The 19204-nt window shown below is 34.2% G+C and overlaps 1 protein-coding gene, 1 long non-coding RNA gene and 2 pseudogenes across 4 annotated transcripts; 2 read left to right on the top strand and 2 right to left on the bottom strand.

Annotated features, from left to right (window-relative positions):
• Positions 1-2229: 2229 nt before the first annotated feature.
• LOC146900142 (uncharacterized) lies at positions 2230-5108 on the top strand (annotated as a pseudogene). The gene is made up of 2 exons (XR_015023364.1): positions 2230-2386; positions 3079-5108. The product of XR_015023364.1 is annotated as an uncharacterized LOC146900142 (transcript).
• A 766-nt stretch (positions 5109-5874) lies between these two features.
• Positions 5875-8844, bottom strand: LOC146900141 (uncharacterized; annotated as a pseudogene). The gene is made up of 2 exons (XR_015023363.1): positions 8613-8844; positions 5875-7920 (listed from the first exon to the last, which is right to left on the bottom strand). The product of XR_015023363.1 is annotated as an uncharacterized LOC146900141 (transcript).
• A 4157-nt stretch (positions 8845-13001) lies between these two features.
• LOC146900140 (putative F-box protein At3g16210) lies at positions 13002-14165 on the bottom strand. The gene is made up of 2 exons (XM_085736910.1): positions 13607-14165; positions 13002-13462 (listed from the first exon to the last, which is right to left on the bottom strand). The coding sequence occupies exons 1-2, from the start codon at positions 14163-14165 to the stop codon at positions 13002-13004; spliced, it is 1020 nt and encodes a 339-aa protein (XP_085593036.1).
• Positions 14166-16198: 2033 nt separating this feature from the next.
• Positions 16199-18384, top strand: LOC146900139 (uncharacterized). The gene is made up of 2 exons (XR_015023357.1): positions 16199-17820; positions 17907-18384. It is a non-coding gene; the product is annotated as an uncharacterized LOC146900139 (long non-coding RNA).
• The last annotated feature ends 820 nt before the right edge of the window (positions 18385-19204 follow it).

The following is a 19204-nucleotide window of genomic DNA, read 5'->3' as shown; positions in this document are numbered from 1 at the left end:
GCAATTTCTATCTTCAAAGACCATCCACATATTCAATGAAAAAGAGACCTTTAAAAAATTATAGCCAGAATAAGTGTTTCTTGGTTAAGTTTTTTTTCTTTGATCTTCCTCACTACACTAGCATCAAATAATAAAGAACCAAAAATAATAATGCCTATTGTTGTAACCTCCATTATATGTATTAAATTTGTTACCTTTGATTTTATCTCTATATTCTCTAACAAGAATAAGCAACAAATAATCAGTTAGTGATGTAAACACAAGTCTCGGAGAAGTATTGCAAAATAGTCTCATGATGAATTGTTGTATTTTTATACATGTTTTTCAATGTCAAGGGATTATGATTATATGATCGATACAAATTCTTTTGTTTTGACATGATTCTTCTTTCTCTTCCTGTTTTTAATTTTTTTTTAAATTTCTTTTTGGTATGAATAATGAATAACACAATGGAAAGGAGAAATGTTGGTTTGGTTCATGAGTTGTTGTCATTGACTCTATGTTTCATTTCCATCATTGATTCTTATCAGTTTATATTTTATGTCAGGATAACTTCATGTGAAATTCTGGCACGTTAGACTTAAGATGTTCTATGTAATGTTTCAACAACAGTAAGAGAAAGCAAATGTTGTATGAGATGTTTAGAACATTAAGCTAACAATCATAAACAATATAAAGTAAACTAACTGACAAGAAGGTAAATGGCACAGTGAAATTGTTAACCCAGTTCGGTGACAACACACCTACATTTGGAGGCAACCAAGTCAGGAAGGAAATCCACTAGTGTAGTCCATATTCTCTAGTTCTCAGCAAACACCTTGTTTACACTAAAGACCTAGGACCTACCCGTACTGACTTCAACCTAGGAACTCCTAGATCTGAGATCTCATCTCACTCCCTACAACACAATCACAGTCCCTGTGATTCTCAGTTTACAGACTCAATCAAATATGAAGTTACCTTCAAAACAAACAACTTAACACCGTGCTTCACAGCTTTGGTGCAGTACACAAACTACTTACCTCTTTGCTTAAAAGCTTCAGAGGTGTGAACAAATATACAACTCAAAACACAGTCCTAAACATGCATCAAGGGGATACACGAAAGACTTACAAACAATAGACTCAAAACCTAGAAATGATCTAATCTTGTAACGACGGCTTCGATAATCAAATAGGTCTTTGTAGTCTTCTATATATACTGAAGCAACACGTCAGAACTTCTTGCTGGGCTTCAGAACAAACGGTGATCCGTTTCACATCAATTAGAACCAAATAAGGAAAGTCCTAATATGTAGGCACATAATTAGGAACATCTTCGCACACATTCATGCTTTCCTAAGTAGATAACACTCCTTCAGGAAATAATAAAAGTTCTGATTCTGTAATTAAAAACACGCGGCTTGACCAACAAGAAATAAAGGCGAGGATTCCTTAAACATAAAACGCGTGCGTAAATCAAGGCACAGGAACAGGTCACACTGAACCTTGCCTGGATGTTGAAACATCGTATCCAACATCACACTTGAATATTTGTTTTAGGCAAAAGCCAACATACAAATATCCAACATCATGGATCAATTTAAATTTGTATAAACATCACATTTTATCCAATTATGTTTATAAATGTGTAGATAATCAAATATTTTATAAGAGTTTCTGTTATTTCAAGGACTTGAACATGCTATTATATTCTTGAGCTCAATTGACAGGAGTGGTGAGGGTGTTTGTACCCTTGCATTGCATCTACCCTTGGCTCATTGTGAGAAGCACTATTGGAGTTTTTCAAATCTCCAGAAGTGAATATTCATGTTAGTGCTATTAGCATAGGTCCTATAGTATATTGGTGTTTGATGTCAGTCAAAGTCAGCCCTGAAGCTAGGGAACTAATTGCAGATAAATTGGGGGTGATACTTTTTATTGTCGATAGTAGATAACATATATGTGATCAGTTTAAGGATTACATAAACAAAATTATATTAAGGAGGAGAAAAAGAAATAATCTGCTGATGAGGGCAGGCAGTCTTTCCATGCATTATGATGATCAGATGATCTTTTTTAATTGTGATTGCAATGTTTGTGGTGACAGCAGTTTTCTTTGCATAAGATTGTATTACTTGCATGCCTTGGGATCAGTGGCGGAACTGGGGGGGGGGGGGCAAGGGGTTGCCACCGCCACCCCATTGTTTCTATGAAATTACTATATTACCCTTCATTATAATTATTATTTTCCTCCATAATTTCACACTGAGGCATCAATTTTTTCAGTGAATCAGAAGTGGAAGGGAACGCGCTTTCTCTTCTCTCCCAACCAAGCTCACAAATCTGATCCACCACCACCAGGCAGCCACCACACCACACGTACACGTCCACACCACACCAGATCTGTATGCTTTCTCTTCTCTTCTCTTTCATCTAGTATGCTTACAAGTTACAAATCTGTTGTGTTGTGTGTACTATTCGGATTGTGTTTGTAGGCTTTATTCGTAGGAAAGTTTAAGGCAAATCTGTTGTTGCCTTATTGTAATTCGTAGGATTAGGTTTGGAATTCTCAGTACAAACTTTCCACCGCTCAAATAAATCTAGTTTGGAAAAAAACTTTCCACCGCTCAATTTTGATTAGGTGAAAATAACTAAAACTAGTTTGAAAAAAGTTTGTTATGTTGTTTATTCTCAATACAACATAAATCTGGAAAGTTTGGAAATCTTAACACAAGAATTTTTTGATTAGGTGGAAAGTTTGTAATTCGTAGGATTCTCAGTACAACATAAATCTGACCATTTGTTTTGTAGTGAAGTTTCTCAATCTGTTACTAAAGAATTGACATGCTGTTGTACCAATTGTATGTATAAATAACACATATAATTAATAATATTGTTGTATCCTATATGTAATATTTAGTTATACCATTTGAAAACAGAACTGTTAGCCAAGAAATTATAGAACTAAAATTAATGTGATTGAAATTTTGATATGAAATTCTAAATTGATAAATGAATTTGGTATAAATAACACATATAATTAATAGGATTGTTCTCTTCCTGATCTTATTGTTGGTTTGATTCTTGCAATTAACAGGTTGGAAAAGTTAAGATGAAGTATCAAAGAATCGATACAATTTTCAAGAGGAAGGCCGTTGATATTCAAAGAGAAGAAGTTATAATTTCTTCATCTGAACCTGAACAAGTTCATGAGAATCCAATAATTGAAGAAAATGAGTCTCGTCCTTTAAAGGTTAATAGAGTTGATCCAGATGACATTGAGAATTTTTAGAAAGGGATCCAGGGAAACGCATTCCAATTTGGAAATATCCACCAAATCAAAAGGATGCAATCCGAAGAGCGTATCTAAAATGGGGTCCTTATCAATCAAAATTAGAAAACTATCCCATGTCCGGTATCGGGAAAACACAAAGGCGGTTTCAACACACTTGGTTTAGCTTGTTTTCTTCGTGGCTAGAATATTCGCCATCAGAAGATGCTGCATATTGCCTACAGTGTTATCTCTTTAGCAACAAACCAAGTGGACGTCCCGGATCAGAAGTATTCATTTCTACTGGCTTTAGAAGTTGGAAGAAAGTTAGAAATGGAGAGAAATGTTCCTTTCTTAAACATATAGGGAAGGATCCTTGCTCACCACACTACAATGCAATGAAAGCTTGTCAAGACTTCTTGAATCAAGATGGGCACCTTAAGAATGTTATTGAAGTGCAAAGTTCAAGTCAAATTCTGAATAATCGACTATGTCTCAAGGCTTCAATTGACACTGTTCGTTGGTTAACACTTCAAGCTTGTGCTTTTAGGGGTCACCGTGAAGGAAGCAAATCGAGAAATCAAGGTAATTTTCTTGAACTGTTAAAACTTTTAGCATCCTACAATGATGAAGTTGCAAAAGTTGTGTTGAAAAATGCTCCAGAAAATTGCAAATATACTTCACATCAAATTCAAAAAGAGATATTGCAAATTCTTTCTAGTAGGGTGAGAAAACATATTCGTGAAGAAATTGGTGATTCTAAATTTTGCATCGTTGTTGATGAAGCTCGTGATGAGTCAAAAAAAGGAACAAATGGCTCTTGTGTTAAGATTTGTTGATAAAGCTGGTTTGATACAAGAAAGATTTTTTGATGTGGCACGTGTTAATGACACTGCTTCCTTAACTCTTAAAGAAGCGGTATGTGGTATACTTTCTCGACATAACCTTGATGTTTCTAACATTCGTGGTCAAGGGTATGACGGTGCTAGCAATATGAGAGGAGAATGGAATGGTTTGCAAGCACTTTTCTTGAAAGATTGTCCTTATGCTTACTATGTCCACTGTTTTGCTCATCGGTTGCAACTTGCCTTAGTTACTGCATCAAGAGAAGTTGCCTCAATTCATCAATTCTTTGAGAAGCTGGCTTTTGTTGTCAATGTTGTTGGTTCTTCTACTAAACGCCATGATGAGTTACAAGCTGCCCAATCAAAAGAAATCGCAAATTTGTTAGAGACTGGGGAGATTGTATCTGGTAAAGGTAAAAACCAAGTTGGTACTGTGAAAAGAGCTGGAGATACTCGTTGGAGTTCACATTTCAACTCTATTTGTAGCTTGATAAGTATGTATGAAGCAACTTGTACAGTTTTGAAAATCATTGCAAAAGATGCAAAGAAATTTGCCCAACGTGCGGATGCCGATAGTTCTTACAATTACTTAAAGTCTTTTGATTTTATATTTATCTTGCATTTGATGAAAGAAATTATGGGGACAACAGATTTGCTTTGTCAAGCCTTGCAAAAACAATCTCAGAATGTTGTTAATGCTATGCTTTTGGTTCGTTCAACAAAAGCTCTTATTCAAGATTTGAGAGAAAATGGTTGGGATAAGTTGTTTGCCAATGTGGTGTCTTTTTGTGAAAAGCATGATATTGAGATTCCCGACCTCAATGATTGTCATTCAACAACAAGATTTGGGCGTTCTCGCCTTGAAGAGAATCAGGTAACAATAGAACATTATTTTAGAGTTGAAATTTTTTTTACTACCATTGACAAACAATTACAAGAGTTGAATAGTAGATTTAGTGAGCAAGCAATGGATTTGTTGACTCTAAGTTGTGCTTTGTCTCCTGAGGATGGATATAAAGCTTTTGACATTGACACTATATGCACTCTTGTTGAAAAGTATTATCCCATGGATTTTAGTTATCAAGAGAAGATTAATTTGCCATTTCATCTTCGTCATTTCCTTTTTGAGGCTCGCCAATCATCAACTTTCAAAAATTTATCAAACATGAGCATAATTCTTGAATAGTTGATAAATTTTTGAAAGTTGATGATTGGCGAGCCTCAAAAAGGAAATGACAAAGATGAAATGGCAAATTAATCTTCTCTTGATAACTAAAATCCATGGGATAATACTTTTCAACAAGAGTGCATATAGTGTCAATGTCAAAAGCTTTATATCCATCCTCAGGAGACAAAGCACAACTTAGAGTCAACAAATCCATTGCTTGCTCACTAAATCTACTATTCAACTCTTGTAATTGTTTGTCAATGGTAGTAAAAAAAATTTCAACTCTAAAATAATGTTCTATTGTTACCTGATTCTCTTCAAGGCGAGAACGCCCAAATCTTGTTGTTGAATGACAATCATTGAGGTCGGGAATCTCAATATCATGCTTTTCACAAAAAGACACCACATTGGCAAACAACTTATCCCAACCATTTTCTCTCAAATCTTGAATAAGAGCATAATTCTTGAATAGTTGATAAATTTTTGAAAGTTGATGATTGGCGAGCCTCAAAAAGGAAATGACGAAGATGAAATGGCAAATTAATCTTCTCTTGATAACTAAAATCCATGGGATAATACTTTTCAACAAGAGTGCATATAGTGTCAATGTCAAAAGCTTTATATCCATCCTCAGGAGACAAAGCACAACTTAGAGTCAACAAATCCATTGCTTGCTCACTAAATCTACTATTCAACTCTTGTAATTGTTTGTCAATGGTAGTAAAAAAAATTTCAACTCTAAAATAATGTTCTATTGTTACCTGATTCTCTTCAAGGCGAGAACGCCCAAATCTTGTTGTTGAATGACAATCATTGAGGTCGGGAATCTCAATATCATGCTTTTCACAAAAAGACACCACATTGGCAAACAACTTATCCCAACCATTTTCTCTCAAATCTTGAATAAGAGCTTTTGTTGAACGAACCAAAAGCATAGCATTAACAACATTCTGAGATTGTTTTTGCAAGGCTTGACAAAGCAAATCTGTTGTCCCCATAATTTCTTTCATCAAATGCAAGATAAATATAAAATTAAAAGACTTTAAGTAATTGTAAGAACTATCGGCATCCGCACGTTGGGCAAATTTCTTTGCATCTTTTGCAATGATTTTCAAAACTGTACAAGTTGCTTCATACATACTTATCAAGCTACAAATAGAGTTGAAATGTGAACTCCAACGAGTATCTCCAGCTCTTTTCACAGTACCAACTTGGTTTTTACCTTTACCAGATACAATCTCCCCAGTCTCTAACAAATTTGCGATTTCTTTTGATTGGGCAGCTTGTAACTCATCATGGCGTTTAGTAGAAGAACCAACAACATTGACAACAAAAGCCAGCTTCTCAAAGAATTGATGAATTGAGGCAACTTCTCTTGATGCAGTAACTAAGGCAAGTTGCAACCGATGAGCAAAACAGTGGACATAGTAAGCATAAGGACAATCTTTCAAGAAAAGTGCTTGCAAACCATTCCATTCTCCTCTCATATTGCTAGCACCGTCATACCCTTGACCACGAATGTTAGAAACATCAAGGTTATGTCGAGAAAGTATACCACATACCGCTTCTTTAAGAGTTAAGGAAGCAGTGTCATTAACACGTGCCACATCAAAAAATCTTTCTTGTATCAAACCAGCTTTATCAACAAATCTTAACACAAGAGCCATTTGTTCCTTTTTTTGACTCATCACGAGCTTCATCAACAACGATGCAAAATTTAGAATCACCAATTTCTTCACGAATATGTTTTCTCACCCTACTAGAAAGAATTTGCAATATCTCTTTTTGAATTTGATGTGAAGTATATTTGCAATTTTCTGGAGCATTTTTCAACACAACTTTTGCAACTTCATCATTGTAGGATGCTAAAAGTTTTAACAGTTCAAGAAAATTACCTTGATTTCTCGATTTGCTTCCTTCACGGTGACCCCTAAAAGCACAAGCTTGAAGTGTTAACCAACGAACAGTGTCAATTGAAGCCTTGAGACATAGTCGATTATTCAGAATTTGACTTGAACTTTGCACTTCAATAACATTCTTAAGGTGCCCATCTTGATTCAAGAAGTCTTGACAAGCTTTCATTGCATTGTAGTGTGGTGAGCAAGGATCCTTCCCTATATGTTTAAGAAAGGAACATTTCTCTCCATTTCTAACTTTCTTCCAACTTCTAAAGCCAGTAGAAATGAATACTTCTGATCCGGGACGTCCACTTGGTTTGTTGCTAAAGAGATAACACTGTAGGCAATATGCAGCATCTTCTGATGGCGAATATTCTAGCCACGAAGAAAACAAGCTAAACCAAGTGTGTTGAAACCGCCTTTGTGTTTTCCCGATACCGGACATGGGATAGTTTTCTAATTTTGATTGATAAGGACCCCATTTTAGATACGCTCTTCGGATTGCATCCTTTTGATTTGGTGGATATTTCCAAATTGGAATGCGTTTCCCTGGATCCCTTTCTAAAGAATTCTCAATGTCATCTGGATCAACTCTATTAACCTTTAAAGGACGAGACTCATTTTCTTCAATTATTGGATTCTCATGAACTTGTTCAGGTTCGGATGAAGAAATTATAACTTCTTCTCTTTGAATATCAACGGCCTTCCTCTTGAAAATTGTATCGATTCTTTGATACTTCATCTTAACTTTTCCAACCTGTTAATTGCAAGAATCAAACCAACAATAAGATCAGGAAGAGAACAATCCTATTAATTATATGTGTTATTTATACCAAATTCATTTATCAATTTAGAATTTCATATCAAAATTTCAATCACATTAATTTTAGTTCTATAATTTCTTGGCTAACAGTTCTGTTTTCAAATGGTATAACTAAATATTACATATAGGATACAACAATATTATTAATTATATGTGTTATTTATACATACAATTGGTACAACAGCATGTCAATTCTTTAGTAACAGATTGAGAAACTTCACTACAAAACAAATGGTCAGATTTATGTTGTACTGAGAATCCTACGAATTACAAACTTTCCACCTAATCAAAAAATTCTTGTGTTAAGATTTCCAAACTTTCCAGATTTATGTTGTACTGAGAATAAACAACATAACAAACTTTTTTCAAACTAGTTTTAGTTATTTTCACCTAATCAAAATTGAGCGGTGGAAAGTTTTTTTCCAAACTAGATTTATTTGAGCGGTGGAAAGTTTGTACTGAGAATTCCAAACCTAATCCTACGAATTACAATAAGGCAACAACAGATTTGCCTTAAACTTTCCTACGAATAAAGCCTACAAACACAATCCGAACAGTACACACAACACAACAGATTTGTAACTTGTAAGCATACTAGATGAAAGAGAAGAGAAGAGAAAGCATACAGATCTGGTGTGGTGTGGACGTGTACGTGTGGTGTGGTGGCTGCCTGGTGGTGGTGGATCAGATTTGTGAGCTTGGTTGGGAGAGAAGAGAAAGCGCGTTCCCTTCCACTTCTGATTCACTGAAAAAATTGATGCCTAAGTGTGAAATTATGGAGGAAAATAATAATTATAATGAAGGGTAATATAGTAATTTCATAGAAACAATGGGGTGGCGGTGGCAACCCCTTGCCCCCCCCCCCCCCCCCCCCCCCCCCCCCCCAGTTCCGCCACTGCTCACTTCTTAAATTTACGAAAAATGACAATGTTCTGTAATTTGAGCATCTTTTCTTTAGAGGATTTTTTTAAAAAAAATACTTAATTCAACCCGTGCGAAGCACGAGTTTGTAACTAGTTAAAAAAAAAAAACCATTTCTAGCCGATGTTGAAGGCCATATAAAAACAGATATTTTTTTTTTACACTATTTACACATAACTTATTAGAACACACATTAGCTAGTAGGTAAAAACACACATAAAATCCTAGATATAATTGTCTCTATACATACTCCATGTAGACTTTATTCACATCTTCAAATGCATCGCAAAACTTGACCAAATTCTTATGTCCGGATATGGAGTGTACAGATGCAATGGCTGCAACATTAATACATATTTTCATTTGAAGTAATTTATGAAAGAATGCAACTCTTTTTTAAAAATATTCCCTCCATGAAGTGGTATGAAATGCTCTACGAATAGAACAACTATACATGCAGAAGGATAACAAAATTCATATCTTTGTGTGTCAAAGTTTTGTTAAAATCAAAACGGCTTAATTGCAGTTTTGTCCCCCTACATTTCAAAAAGTTGCGATTTTGACCCCCTAACTAAATAGACTACAAAACCGCCCCCTAAGTATTGGCTTTTTTTGTAGTTTTGGCCCCCATGCCATTTTTGACCAAGTCAAAGCTGATGTGGACGTCACGTGTGTATTTATTTATTTATTAATTATTAAAAAATAAAAAAAAATTAAAATTTTTTATTTAAAAATTTTTTTTTTATTTTTTAATTAAAAATATTTAAAAATAAATATATACACACGTGGCGTCCATGTGTGCATTGACTTGGTCAAAATTTGTCTGGAGGACCAAAACTGCAAAAAAGTCAATACTTAGGGGGCGATTTTGTAGTTTATTTAGTTAGAGGGCCAAAATCGCAACTTCTTAAAACATAGGGATCCAAAACTGCAATTAAGTCAATCAAAACTTTAGTTTTTTTTTCTGTTCTCTTCTGTTATGCACAAATTAGAAATAGAGAGCCATTGCTTTGTGGAAGTGTAATTCATATCATGAAACTTCAAAGTTGTCCCGAAGAGGGGATTCATGAATACCCTTTGCATCTTATTTGATTAGAGAAACTTCAGAGTTCTCAATTTGGTTTTTCTAATGAAGTATCTTATAAGTTATAACATGTTTGTTCTAATTAACAGACTGAATATCTCATCACATTCAACATTCACATTCATATTCATCTTCTTGTATATCTCCAATCAAAGATAGATAACTAAATACTAATCCTAAAAAGAGAAGTATATGTAGTAAGATGCAGTGTATCTTCCAAATAATAGTAGAATGATAATGGAAGTAATCAACACAACATCACCAAATAATTCCATGAATCAGTCTTAATCTATTGAACATTAGAGAATATAAAATAAATTTACGTGTTTTATATATTTCATTTAATACTTCATTTAACAAATTGTTTTCAAAGCATACAAAGATAGAGAGGAAAAAACTTTCATTAGTAATACACAGACAACATAGTGCATACACATCACAAGCAGAGTGTGTATATATAAGTTCAAAATATTATTATTTTTTCAATAGATCGGCATTAGTATAAACATAATGCTTACATATCACAAGCAGAGTGTATTTCAGTTCAAAACATAATTATTTTTTAATGGATTAAATAAGTAAATAGTCCCCCTAAATATACTAACATTTGATTTTAGTCCTCCTAAAATATTCTTAAGGTTATGGTCCCTCTAAAAAAATTTATCTATAAAATTAGTCCCTGCTCTAGTGTAATACTCAATGTAGAGGAGGGACTAATTTCATAAATGAAAAAATTTAGAGGGACCAAAAGCCTAAGGAATATTTAAGAGGTTGTAAAATCAAATGTTGGTATATTTAGAGGGACCATTTACTTATTTAACCCTTTTTAATTAGATTAGCATTAGTATAAACAAGTAAACAGGTAAGTAAAGCTAAAAAATAAAAATAAAAATAAAATAGAGCACAACAGAAGTTAACTATGATTCATGGGAGGTTAACTAAGAGTGACTATGAGTTTTTGATTGATAAAATTCAAAGGAGATTAGTTTCCTGGAAAACCAAGCTACTTAACAAGGCGGGTAGATTGGCTCTAGCTCAGTCAGTGTTGACCTCAATTCCCAGCTATTACATGCAGGTTGCTTGGTTACCATCTTCTATTTGTGAGAACATAGATAAGTATGTGCGTAGTTTTTTGTGGAAAGGGAACAAGGATAAGGGTGTCCATCTTGTGGGATGGGATAAGATCACTAGGCCGCGGAAATTTGGTGGTTTGGGTCTTCGAAGAGCTCCCGAATCAAATACGGCTATGCTGGGAAAGCTGGTTTGGGACATTCATTGTAACTCAAATAAGTTGTGGGTCTCTCTGCTTCGACACAAGTATGTTGGTGAAAAGTTCTTTCTTGATATGCCCATTACCCAAGGTTCCACTTTGTGGCAATCTATTATGAAAGCAAAGGCAGCGCTTCGAAATGGGTTTGAATATAGACTAGGAGATGGGTCTTCTTCCTTTTGGTATACACCATGGACTAAATTTGGGAAGCTGTGTGAACAAGTTTTATATGTCGATATTCATGATGTCCACTTGACAATAGCAGATGTGATTCAAGATGATACTTGGGTGTTGGGTCGTTTATATACCCAACTTCCTTCTCCTGTAGCCGAGGCTATTTGTGGTACACCGGTGTGTTTGAATGATCAGATTCTTGATGGCTTTACATGGAAGGGTAATTTAGATGGTATTTATTCGGTAAAAGCTGGGTATAAGTGGCTCTTGAAGTGGAATGCTAGCGAGAACGAGGTCGGATCGTGGAAGTGGATTTGGCATTTAGCTGCTCTTAAAAAGATTAAATTTCTTTATTGGACGGTTTGCCATGATGTTGTTCCTACGAGGTCGTTGCTACACAACAGAGGTATTCTAGACACTAATAATTGTCTGAGGTGCCTAAATAGTGGTGAAAGTATCATGCACTGTTTTTGGGATTGTCCGTTTGTTAAACATCTTTGGTTTTCTCTGGGATTTGACAATATTAACTTCCATTCGGGGAATTCTATGGTCACCTGGCTCAGGCAAGGCGCGTTTAGCACAAATAATCATTTATTCTCTGCGGCTCTTTGGTGGATTTGGTGCGCTCGAAACTCTCTTTGTCTATAGAATGAGATAATTTCTATTGTCTCCTTGAAGGTAAAAATCTACAATTTGGCAGCCCTTCTTCATTCTGTTTTATCTTCAGCTTTATCCACGGATATAGGAGGTTGTTATGTGACTTTGCATCCTGATGAGAGTATGGCCGTTGTCCTGAATGTTGATGGCAGTAGTTTTGGAAATCCTGGAATATCTGGTTTTGGTGGCATTCTTCGTAGGAATGATGGCAGTTGGTTATATGGGTTTGCTGGAAATGTTAGTATTTCGACAATCTTACATGTAGAGTTGTTAGCTTTGTATCATGGCTTGAAAGCAGCTTGGGAAAGAGGATATAGCTACTCTGACTCAACTTTGGTTGTTCAGTTAGTTTCAACCATGGTGAATCATTGGCATCATTATGCGGCAATAATCAGTAATGTGCAGGATTTATTACAAAGGAGCTGGCGCGTCCAGTTAAAGCATTCTGTGAGGGAGGCGAATTCGTCTGCTGATTTCATGGCTAAACTAGGAGCTACAAGTACTGAGATTTGGCGTGAGTTTCTGGAGCCACCAGAGGGCTTGCTTCCTCAACTACAGGCTGATGCCTGTCGAGAGATATATCGCAGAGATTAGTTTTTAGCTATTTTTTTTCTTTTTTTTTTTTCTTCTTTTCTTTTATTTTTGTTAGCCTCCTTACCCAAAAAAAAAAAAACAGAAGTTTCTGAGATATGAGACATATTTCTACAAACATTTAACACAAGGAAGACTTCGTCCATACAGCAGAACTAAAAATCAATCTAAAATGTCATACAAAGATAGTAAGCATTAAAATAAAACTGGTGAATCCAAACAAGTACAGTATCCTTTTGTTTAATAAAGCATTAAATCTTAGTAACTAGACTCATAAACCTCCCGGTTGAAAACTTTAAGCTTTGACTCCAAAAGCAATTAACTGTTTATTCCTCCAATCTGACCAAGGTTTTTCTTGTAACGTACGATTTGACAAATATGAATTTCTCTTTTAAAACCGATCTCCTTAATCACCTCGGTTGTTAAATCAAAACAAGCTATTTTACTATTCTCTTTACTTAAGAATATATTTCCTTTCTTCCCTGCTGCGATAACACCATTAACATAAGATAAAGGTCCAATATCGAAGAGTCTAGTCCATGATTTCTTGACACCAATTTCACCCAAAATTGATACGGTGTAAGACCCGGTAGCATAATAACGTGTGATCATCGCTATGAACCCATTTAACACCACCAATCTAGAAGAAGAACGATGATGCCAATCTATTGGTGTAGTGAAAAACACATCATTGGTCAAGTTAAATGACACAACAAAAGTTGTTCCATTATCTGAAACCCCCAACCAATGGCACACCCCATTCAAGTACACTTCAGAGCCTAAACAACGAAAGTGAGGAATTGGTATATCAACAATAATTTTCCTCTAGGAGTTGCTTCTTAGGCTATATATCTCCCATAATGAGTTAGGTAACATAGGAAAATCTTCTTTCCGAGGATAACTATCAGGTATATACCGATAACCAACATGCCGAATAAGCTTGTAGTCATCTTTGACATGGTCATATCCAAATCCATGAAGACAAAGGGTACCATAAACATGAATATTAGATAGACACTCTACAAGACCAGGAGGGATTACCTTAACTTCCCGAGTAACAGGGTTCCAAAGTGCTACCTCGCTATGATTGCTACTGCTATAAACACAAACAATGCCATTAATAGCGGAACAAAAAATACGAGGACGAAAAGGCCTACAAAATTGATTCTCAAATGGTGGCAGCAGATCCAGGTTTACCACATTCTGAAACCTCTCGCCAGAAACCAAATAAAACAAACTCCCAAACGCGTACGAGACAAAGAGGAAACACACGTCGTCATCATCATCATAATGAGATTTGGAAACAAGATTGTTGCGGAACAAGTTGATGAAATTAGGGTTTTGAAATAAAAGAGACCATGATTTGGAAACACAAGTAAATCGCTTGAGAGATTTAATAGGGAGTTTAGAGAGAATAGATAAAGCAATGTCATCGTGGATATAGCTACAACTAACCTTCTTCTTCTCAGACGTTGGAGTCATGGAAAGAGTTCTTGATCGTACGATGAATGAAAGAATGCTCCGTGCAAAACAAAGCAATCCTAAACAGAACAATAATAGAAACATGCAAACAATTGAAAGCATCGATTAAGATTTTGTAAAGTTTGGGGATTATGTTTCTTTGTGGTCGTGCAATCAATTGAGTTCGGTTAGAGTGACTATGAAAAACAATTCCCTTCTAAAAAAGGATCGGTAACTATTAATTGTCAGCTTAAGCCCTATCTTTATATTTTTAATAGAAACACCTATATGTTATATCTAGAATTATATTTGGATGAATGCTCTTTTGGCCACTTTATTTACTCTTCAATTCTATAAAACAACGATCGAGATATATCTCCTCAAAAGTTTATATACACACAAAATATTTGTTCCGGAGTTCCAGACTTGTTTAGAGGGGGGAAAAGGCAAAATTCCTATATCTTATTTACTAAAGCTTAACCCGTAAAGCTAACCCTAAACCTAATTTTTTCCCCCCATTTTTTCATCCACTTTTCTAAATCATTAGATCTTGCGCATTTAGGCGCCATTCAATTTTAGCCATTGATCATATTATATTTATCTCTTCTATTTTCCGAAACAACTATTTCGTATTTATCTCTTCTATTTTCCGAAACAACTATTTCATATTTATCTCTAATTATAATTTTGGTCATATCCGAAATTTGTTATCAATTCACTTAAATCCGAAATTTGTTTTCCTATAGTTTTGGCCATCCGAATCCTTATTTATTAATTAACCTAACAAATTTCCCTTTCAAAAAAAAAAATTAACCTAACAAATTTCATTCGTATCCTCCTTTTTTTTTTTTGAAACAAATATTTTCTACACTTTTACGATTGCAATTTAACATAACAAATTCCATCTAAAAAAATGCATCGCACAACTTTTATTCTTATCCTCGCCTTTTTTTTTATGAAGCAAATATTTTGGTTATATATACGAAGCCCTAAACCTGTTTCTCTCGATAAAAATAAACCCTAAACCGTGGTAAATGCTTAATCCGTAAAGCTAACCCTAAACCTAATTTTTCCCCCCATTTTTTCATCCACTTTTCTAAGCCATTGGATCTTGCGCATTTAGGCGTCATTCAATTTTAGCCATTGATCATATTATATTTATCTCTTCTATTTTCCAAAACAACTATTTCGTATTTATCTCTTCTATTTTCCGAAACAACTATTTCATATTTATCTCTAATTATAATTTTGGTCATATCCGAAATTTGTTATCAATTCACTTAAATCCGAAATTTGTTTTCCTATAGTTTTGGCCATCCGAATCCTTATTTATTAATTAACCTAACAAATTTCCCTTTCAAAAAAAAAAAAATTAACCTAACAAATTTCATTCGTATCCTCCTTTTTTTTTTTGAAACAAATATTTTCTACAGTTTTACGATTGCAATTTAACGTAACAAATTCCATCTAAAAAAATGCATCGCACAAATTTTATTCTTATCCTCGCCTTTTTTTTATGAAGCAAATATTTTGGTTATATATACGAAGCCCTAAACCTGTTTCTCTCGATAAAAATAAACCCTAAACCGTGGTAAATGCTTAATCCGTAAAGCTAACCCTAAACCTAATTTTTCCCCCCATTTTTTCATCCACTTTTCTAAGCCATTGGATCTTGCGCATTTAGGCGTCATTCAATTTTAGCCATTGATCATATTATATTTATCTCTTCTATTTTCCAAAACAACTATTTCGTATTTATCTCTTCTATTTTCCGAAACAACTATTTCATATTTATCTCTAATTATAATTTTGGTCATATCCGAAATTTGTTATCAATTCACTTAAATCCGAAATTTGTTTTCCTATAGTTTTGGCCATCCGAATCCTTATTTATTAATTAACCTAACAAATTTCCCTTTCAAAAAAAAAAAATTAACCTAACAAATTTCATTCGTATCCTCCTTTTTTTTTTTGAAACAAATATTTTCTACAGTTTTACGATTGCAATTTAACGTAACAAATTCCATCTAAAAAAATGCATCACACAAATTTTATTCTTATCCTCGCCTTTTTTTTATGAAGCAAATATTTTGGTTATATATACGAAGCCCTAAACCTGTTTCTCTCGATAAAAATAAACCCTAAACCGTGGTAAATGCTTAATCCGTAAAGCTAACCCTAAACCTAATTTTTTCCCCCCATTTTTTCATCCACTTTACTAAGAACACAAAGGTGTTGTTTGTTACTTCTTTCTTTCATACGGTATAACTATAAATACACATGACCATGGCTGTGAATGTCACCTTCATCCTTGAATTTTCTTATCCATGAAAAAGAAGAAGAAATGGTAGGTGAGAAAGCATGAGTGTGGCCTGATAAATTCTTTCTAAAGAGGACCATAGTTTTTTTTTTCTTTTGATAATAAGTGGTTTGTTGTTGTTCATGTTGTAAGATGTTGAACTGCTCACATCGTTGTTTGTGTTTTAGATGAAGATTGTCACGTGCGCCCCTTCCCATTACCTTTTTCTTTTTTGTTTCTTTAATTATAATATACACATGTGGCTTTTTCTTTTAAATTTAATTGAAAAATAATGCATGTGGCGTCCAACTCACTTAAGTGATGAGCCACGTGGGCGTTGATAGAGTCAAGATTAAGGGGACCTTAAAGTTGAAAAAAAAGGGTAAACTTAGGGGGTTAAAAAGTGGTTTTTTTAATAGGGGACCAAAATTGCAACTATGATAAAGTTAGGGGCCAAAAGTGCGTTTAAGTCTTTTAAATAAGATTTGGGTAGAAGAAAATCCAAAAGAAATTTGGGATCCATTTCCAATTAATATAATCCTTCTTTTATTTTTCAAAAAAAATATATAAAATCAATTCAATCAAACTCAATTTTGGTCACCGCATAATCAAACACATGCATAGTAGCTTCTAAAATTGTTTAGTTTAAGTCGATTCTCCAACATGGGTATAATCCGTTGTCGCCCTTTATCATATTTATATTCATGATTTCATATTACTATGATATTTAACTATTGTTATTGTCACACTAAATATCGTATAAGAAATTTTCCCTTTTCTTAACCATTAATTAAAATAATATTTAAACGAATTTAAAAAACACGGTAATAAAATATAGTATATATAGACATAATTATATTTTTAATTTTTAATTTATTTACATACTTTATATTTAACTTATTACAATTTATAGTTTCTTTATCTATATCTAATGAAATTTTATGTTTATAAATAAATATGTTTAGTTCCTATAAAATCACGACATTTTTAAGTTTACTCTGGAATTTTAAACGGTTACGTGACTATTCATTTGTTTGCTAACAAATCTGTGTGCTGGTATTCTCCTAATATAATTTTTGGTATACTTTTTTAATTTTATAATTGAAACTATGGTTCCCTTACTAAATTAGTTACTAATCAATCAATGTATGGTAACTGATCTGTTCGGTGAGGAATCGATGGAGGCAACAGTGGTGAAAAGTGTTCTGATACAGTGGCGATGAGTCTTTACGGTGGAATGGAAGGTGCATGCAGGCACGTTAGCTCTACGAGGCTAAAGTCAGTAGAGAAACAAATACAATTAATAACTCCGACGATGGATCTGTTGTTGAGCTTAGTGTGGATTGTGCTGCGCCAAACAATTCAAATGTTCAGATGGTAATTATTACATTAATCTTTCATGAGTCCGTAAAGGTTTAATCCGTAACACAATTGATCAAATTGTTTGCCGCCAATGTCTGCAGGATGTACCAGAGGCTGAGGACTCATGCAGCAATACATGTGTGATTGACACACCAACCACCAAAACAGGTGCTAAGAGGTCCTCTAAAAGCATTGACTATGTGGCTGTTGATGATGATGAAGCTGGCCAGACGTCGGCCACAAAACCTACCAGAGTTGTTCGTGTCAAAATTGAGCACAAGGACGACAAAGATGTTTAGCTTGCTCGAATGCTAGAGCCGTTTGCTTTGTTATCGAATTCCTTCAATCTGCATAAATCAGACATTAAATAATCTGTGTTTTTTCCTTTTGTTTTTTACAGTTTGGTTTTTAATTTTCTTCAAGTTGCTGTGTCGGCTATATTTACTTAGCTAAGGAAACTTTTTCCAGTCCACCTAAATAAATTTATTCATTGCCATAAGTATTAATTCAACAATTTATTATCATTGTCTTTTATTAGCGCTTCGACCTCTAAATGTACGAAATTTATTTTTAGATTTACCTCCGGAAGGTGTTAATATTTTTCTGAATGTTAGATAGTCATTCACCAAGTTGGTATGCTTGATGAAGAAAACCCAATACTGATTTGGCTTGAGTAACTAGATCCCACGCATTCACATGTTAAATTAAAAGTACAGATTGATAAAACCAAGTTAGTATGCTTGCCTTTGCTTAGTATGTGTTTAAGCGAAGGAACATTTTATAATGTTTTAAACAAGTATGTAACAGATCATTAAAAAATTTAAAATTTTAAGCATAATTAAATAAATTTTAATTTAATAGGGACTAAACTACGTGCTGAAATTTTTTATAGAAACCAAAATCTATCAAAAAAATTTACGAGGACTAAAAACTAAATTTGATATATTTATAGGGACAAAAAACTTTATTAATTATTCGTTTTATTATGTATCAAATTATTCCTGCCCGTGAGACCCGTGCGTTGCACGGGTCGGCGTTCTAGTTTGTATTTCAATAGAAGGCTTTTTGTGCTTATTCCAGGATTTGGGTTTTGCAGGATCCATCGTTTCATCTGGTAATACTATACGGGCGCGGCTCATTCCACGTCCGTTGATGCTCGAAATCCCCCCACCAAGCAGAAGCTTTCTTCCATGCATATGCATGTTTTATTTCCTTCACAATGCCTACCAAAATCCAACTTTTGGTAAGGCTTTTTGCTGATTTTGATAGATGCATGGGGTGGGAATAGAATTTTTCATACTATATTTATGGAAGTTAATAGACTAACTACCTGTACAGCCCATAGTTTAGCAAAACAGACCGAATTAGGCTGGGCACTTTCTAGATTGAGGAAAGCCCT

This window comes from Medicago sativa, chromosome 8 (genome assembly GCF_051527215.1).
Source record: "Medicago sativa cultivar Bolivia chromosome 8, Bolivia_mono, whole genome shotgun sequence".
Taxonomy (NCBI): Eukaryota; Viridiplantae; Streptophyta; class Magnoliopsida; order Fabales; family Fabaceae; genus Medicago; species Medicago sativa.
The sequence above is the reverse complement of the archived record's forward strand: the minus strand, read 5'-3'. Positions and strand labels throughout refer to the sequence as shown.

Coding starts and splice junctions, on each gene's coding strand:
- LOC146900140 (XM_085736910.1), bottom strand. CDS start 14,165: ATGACTCCAACGTCTGAGAAGAAGAAGGTTAGTTGTAGCTATATCCAC. Junction 13,463..13,606: donor CAAGCTTATTCGGCATGTTG/GTTATCGGTATA, acceptor TTCGTTGTTTAG/GCTCTGAAGTGTACTTGAAT.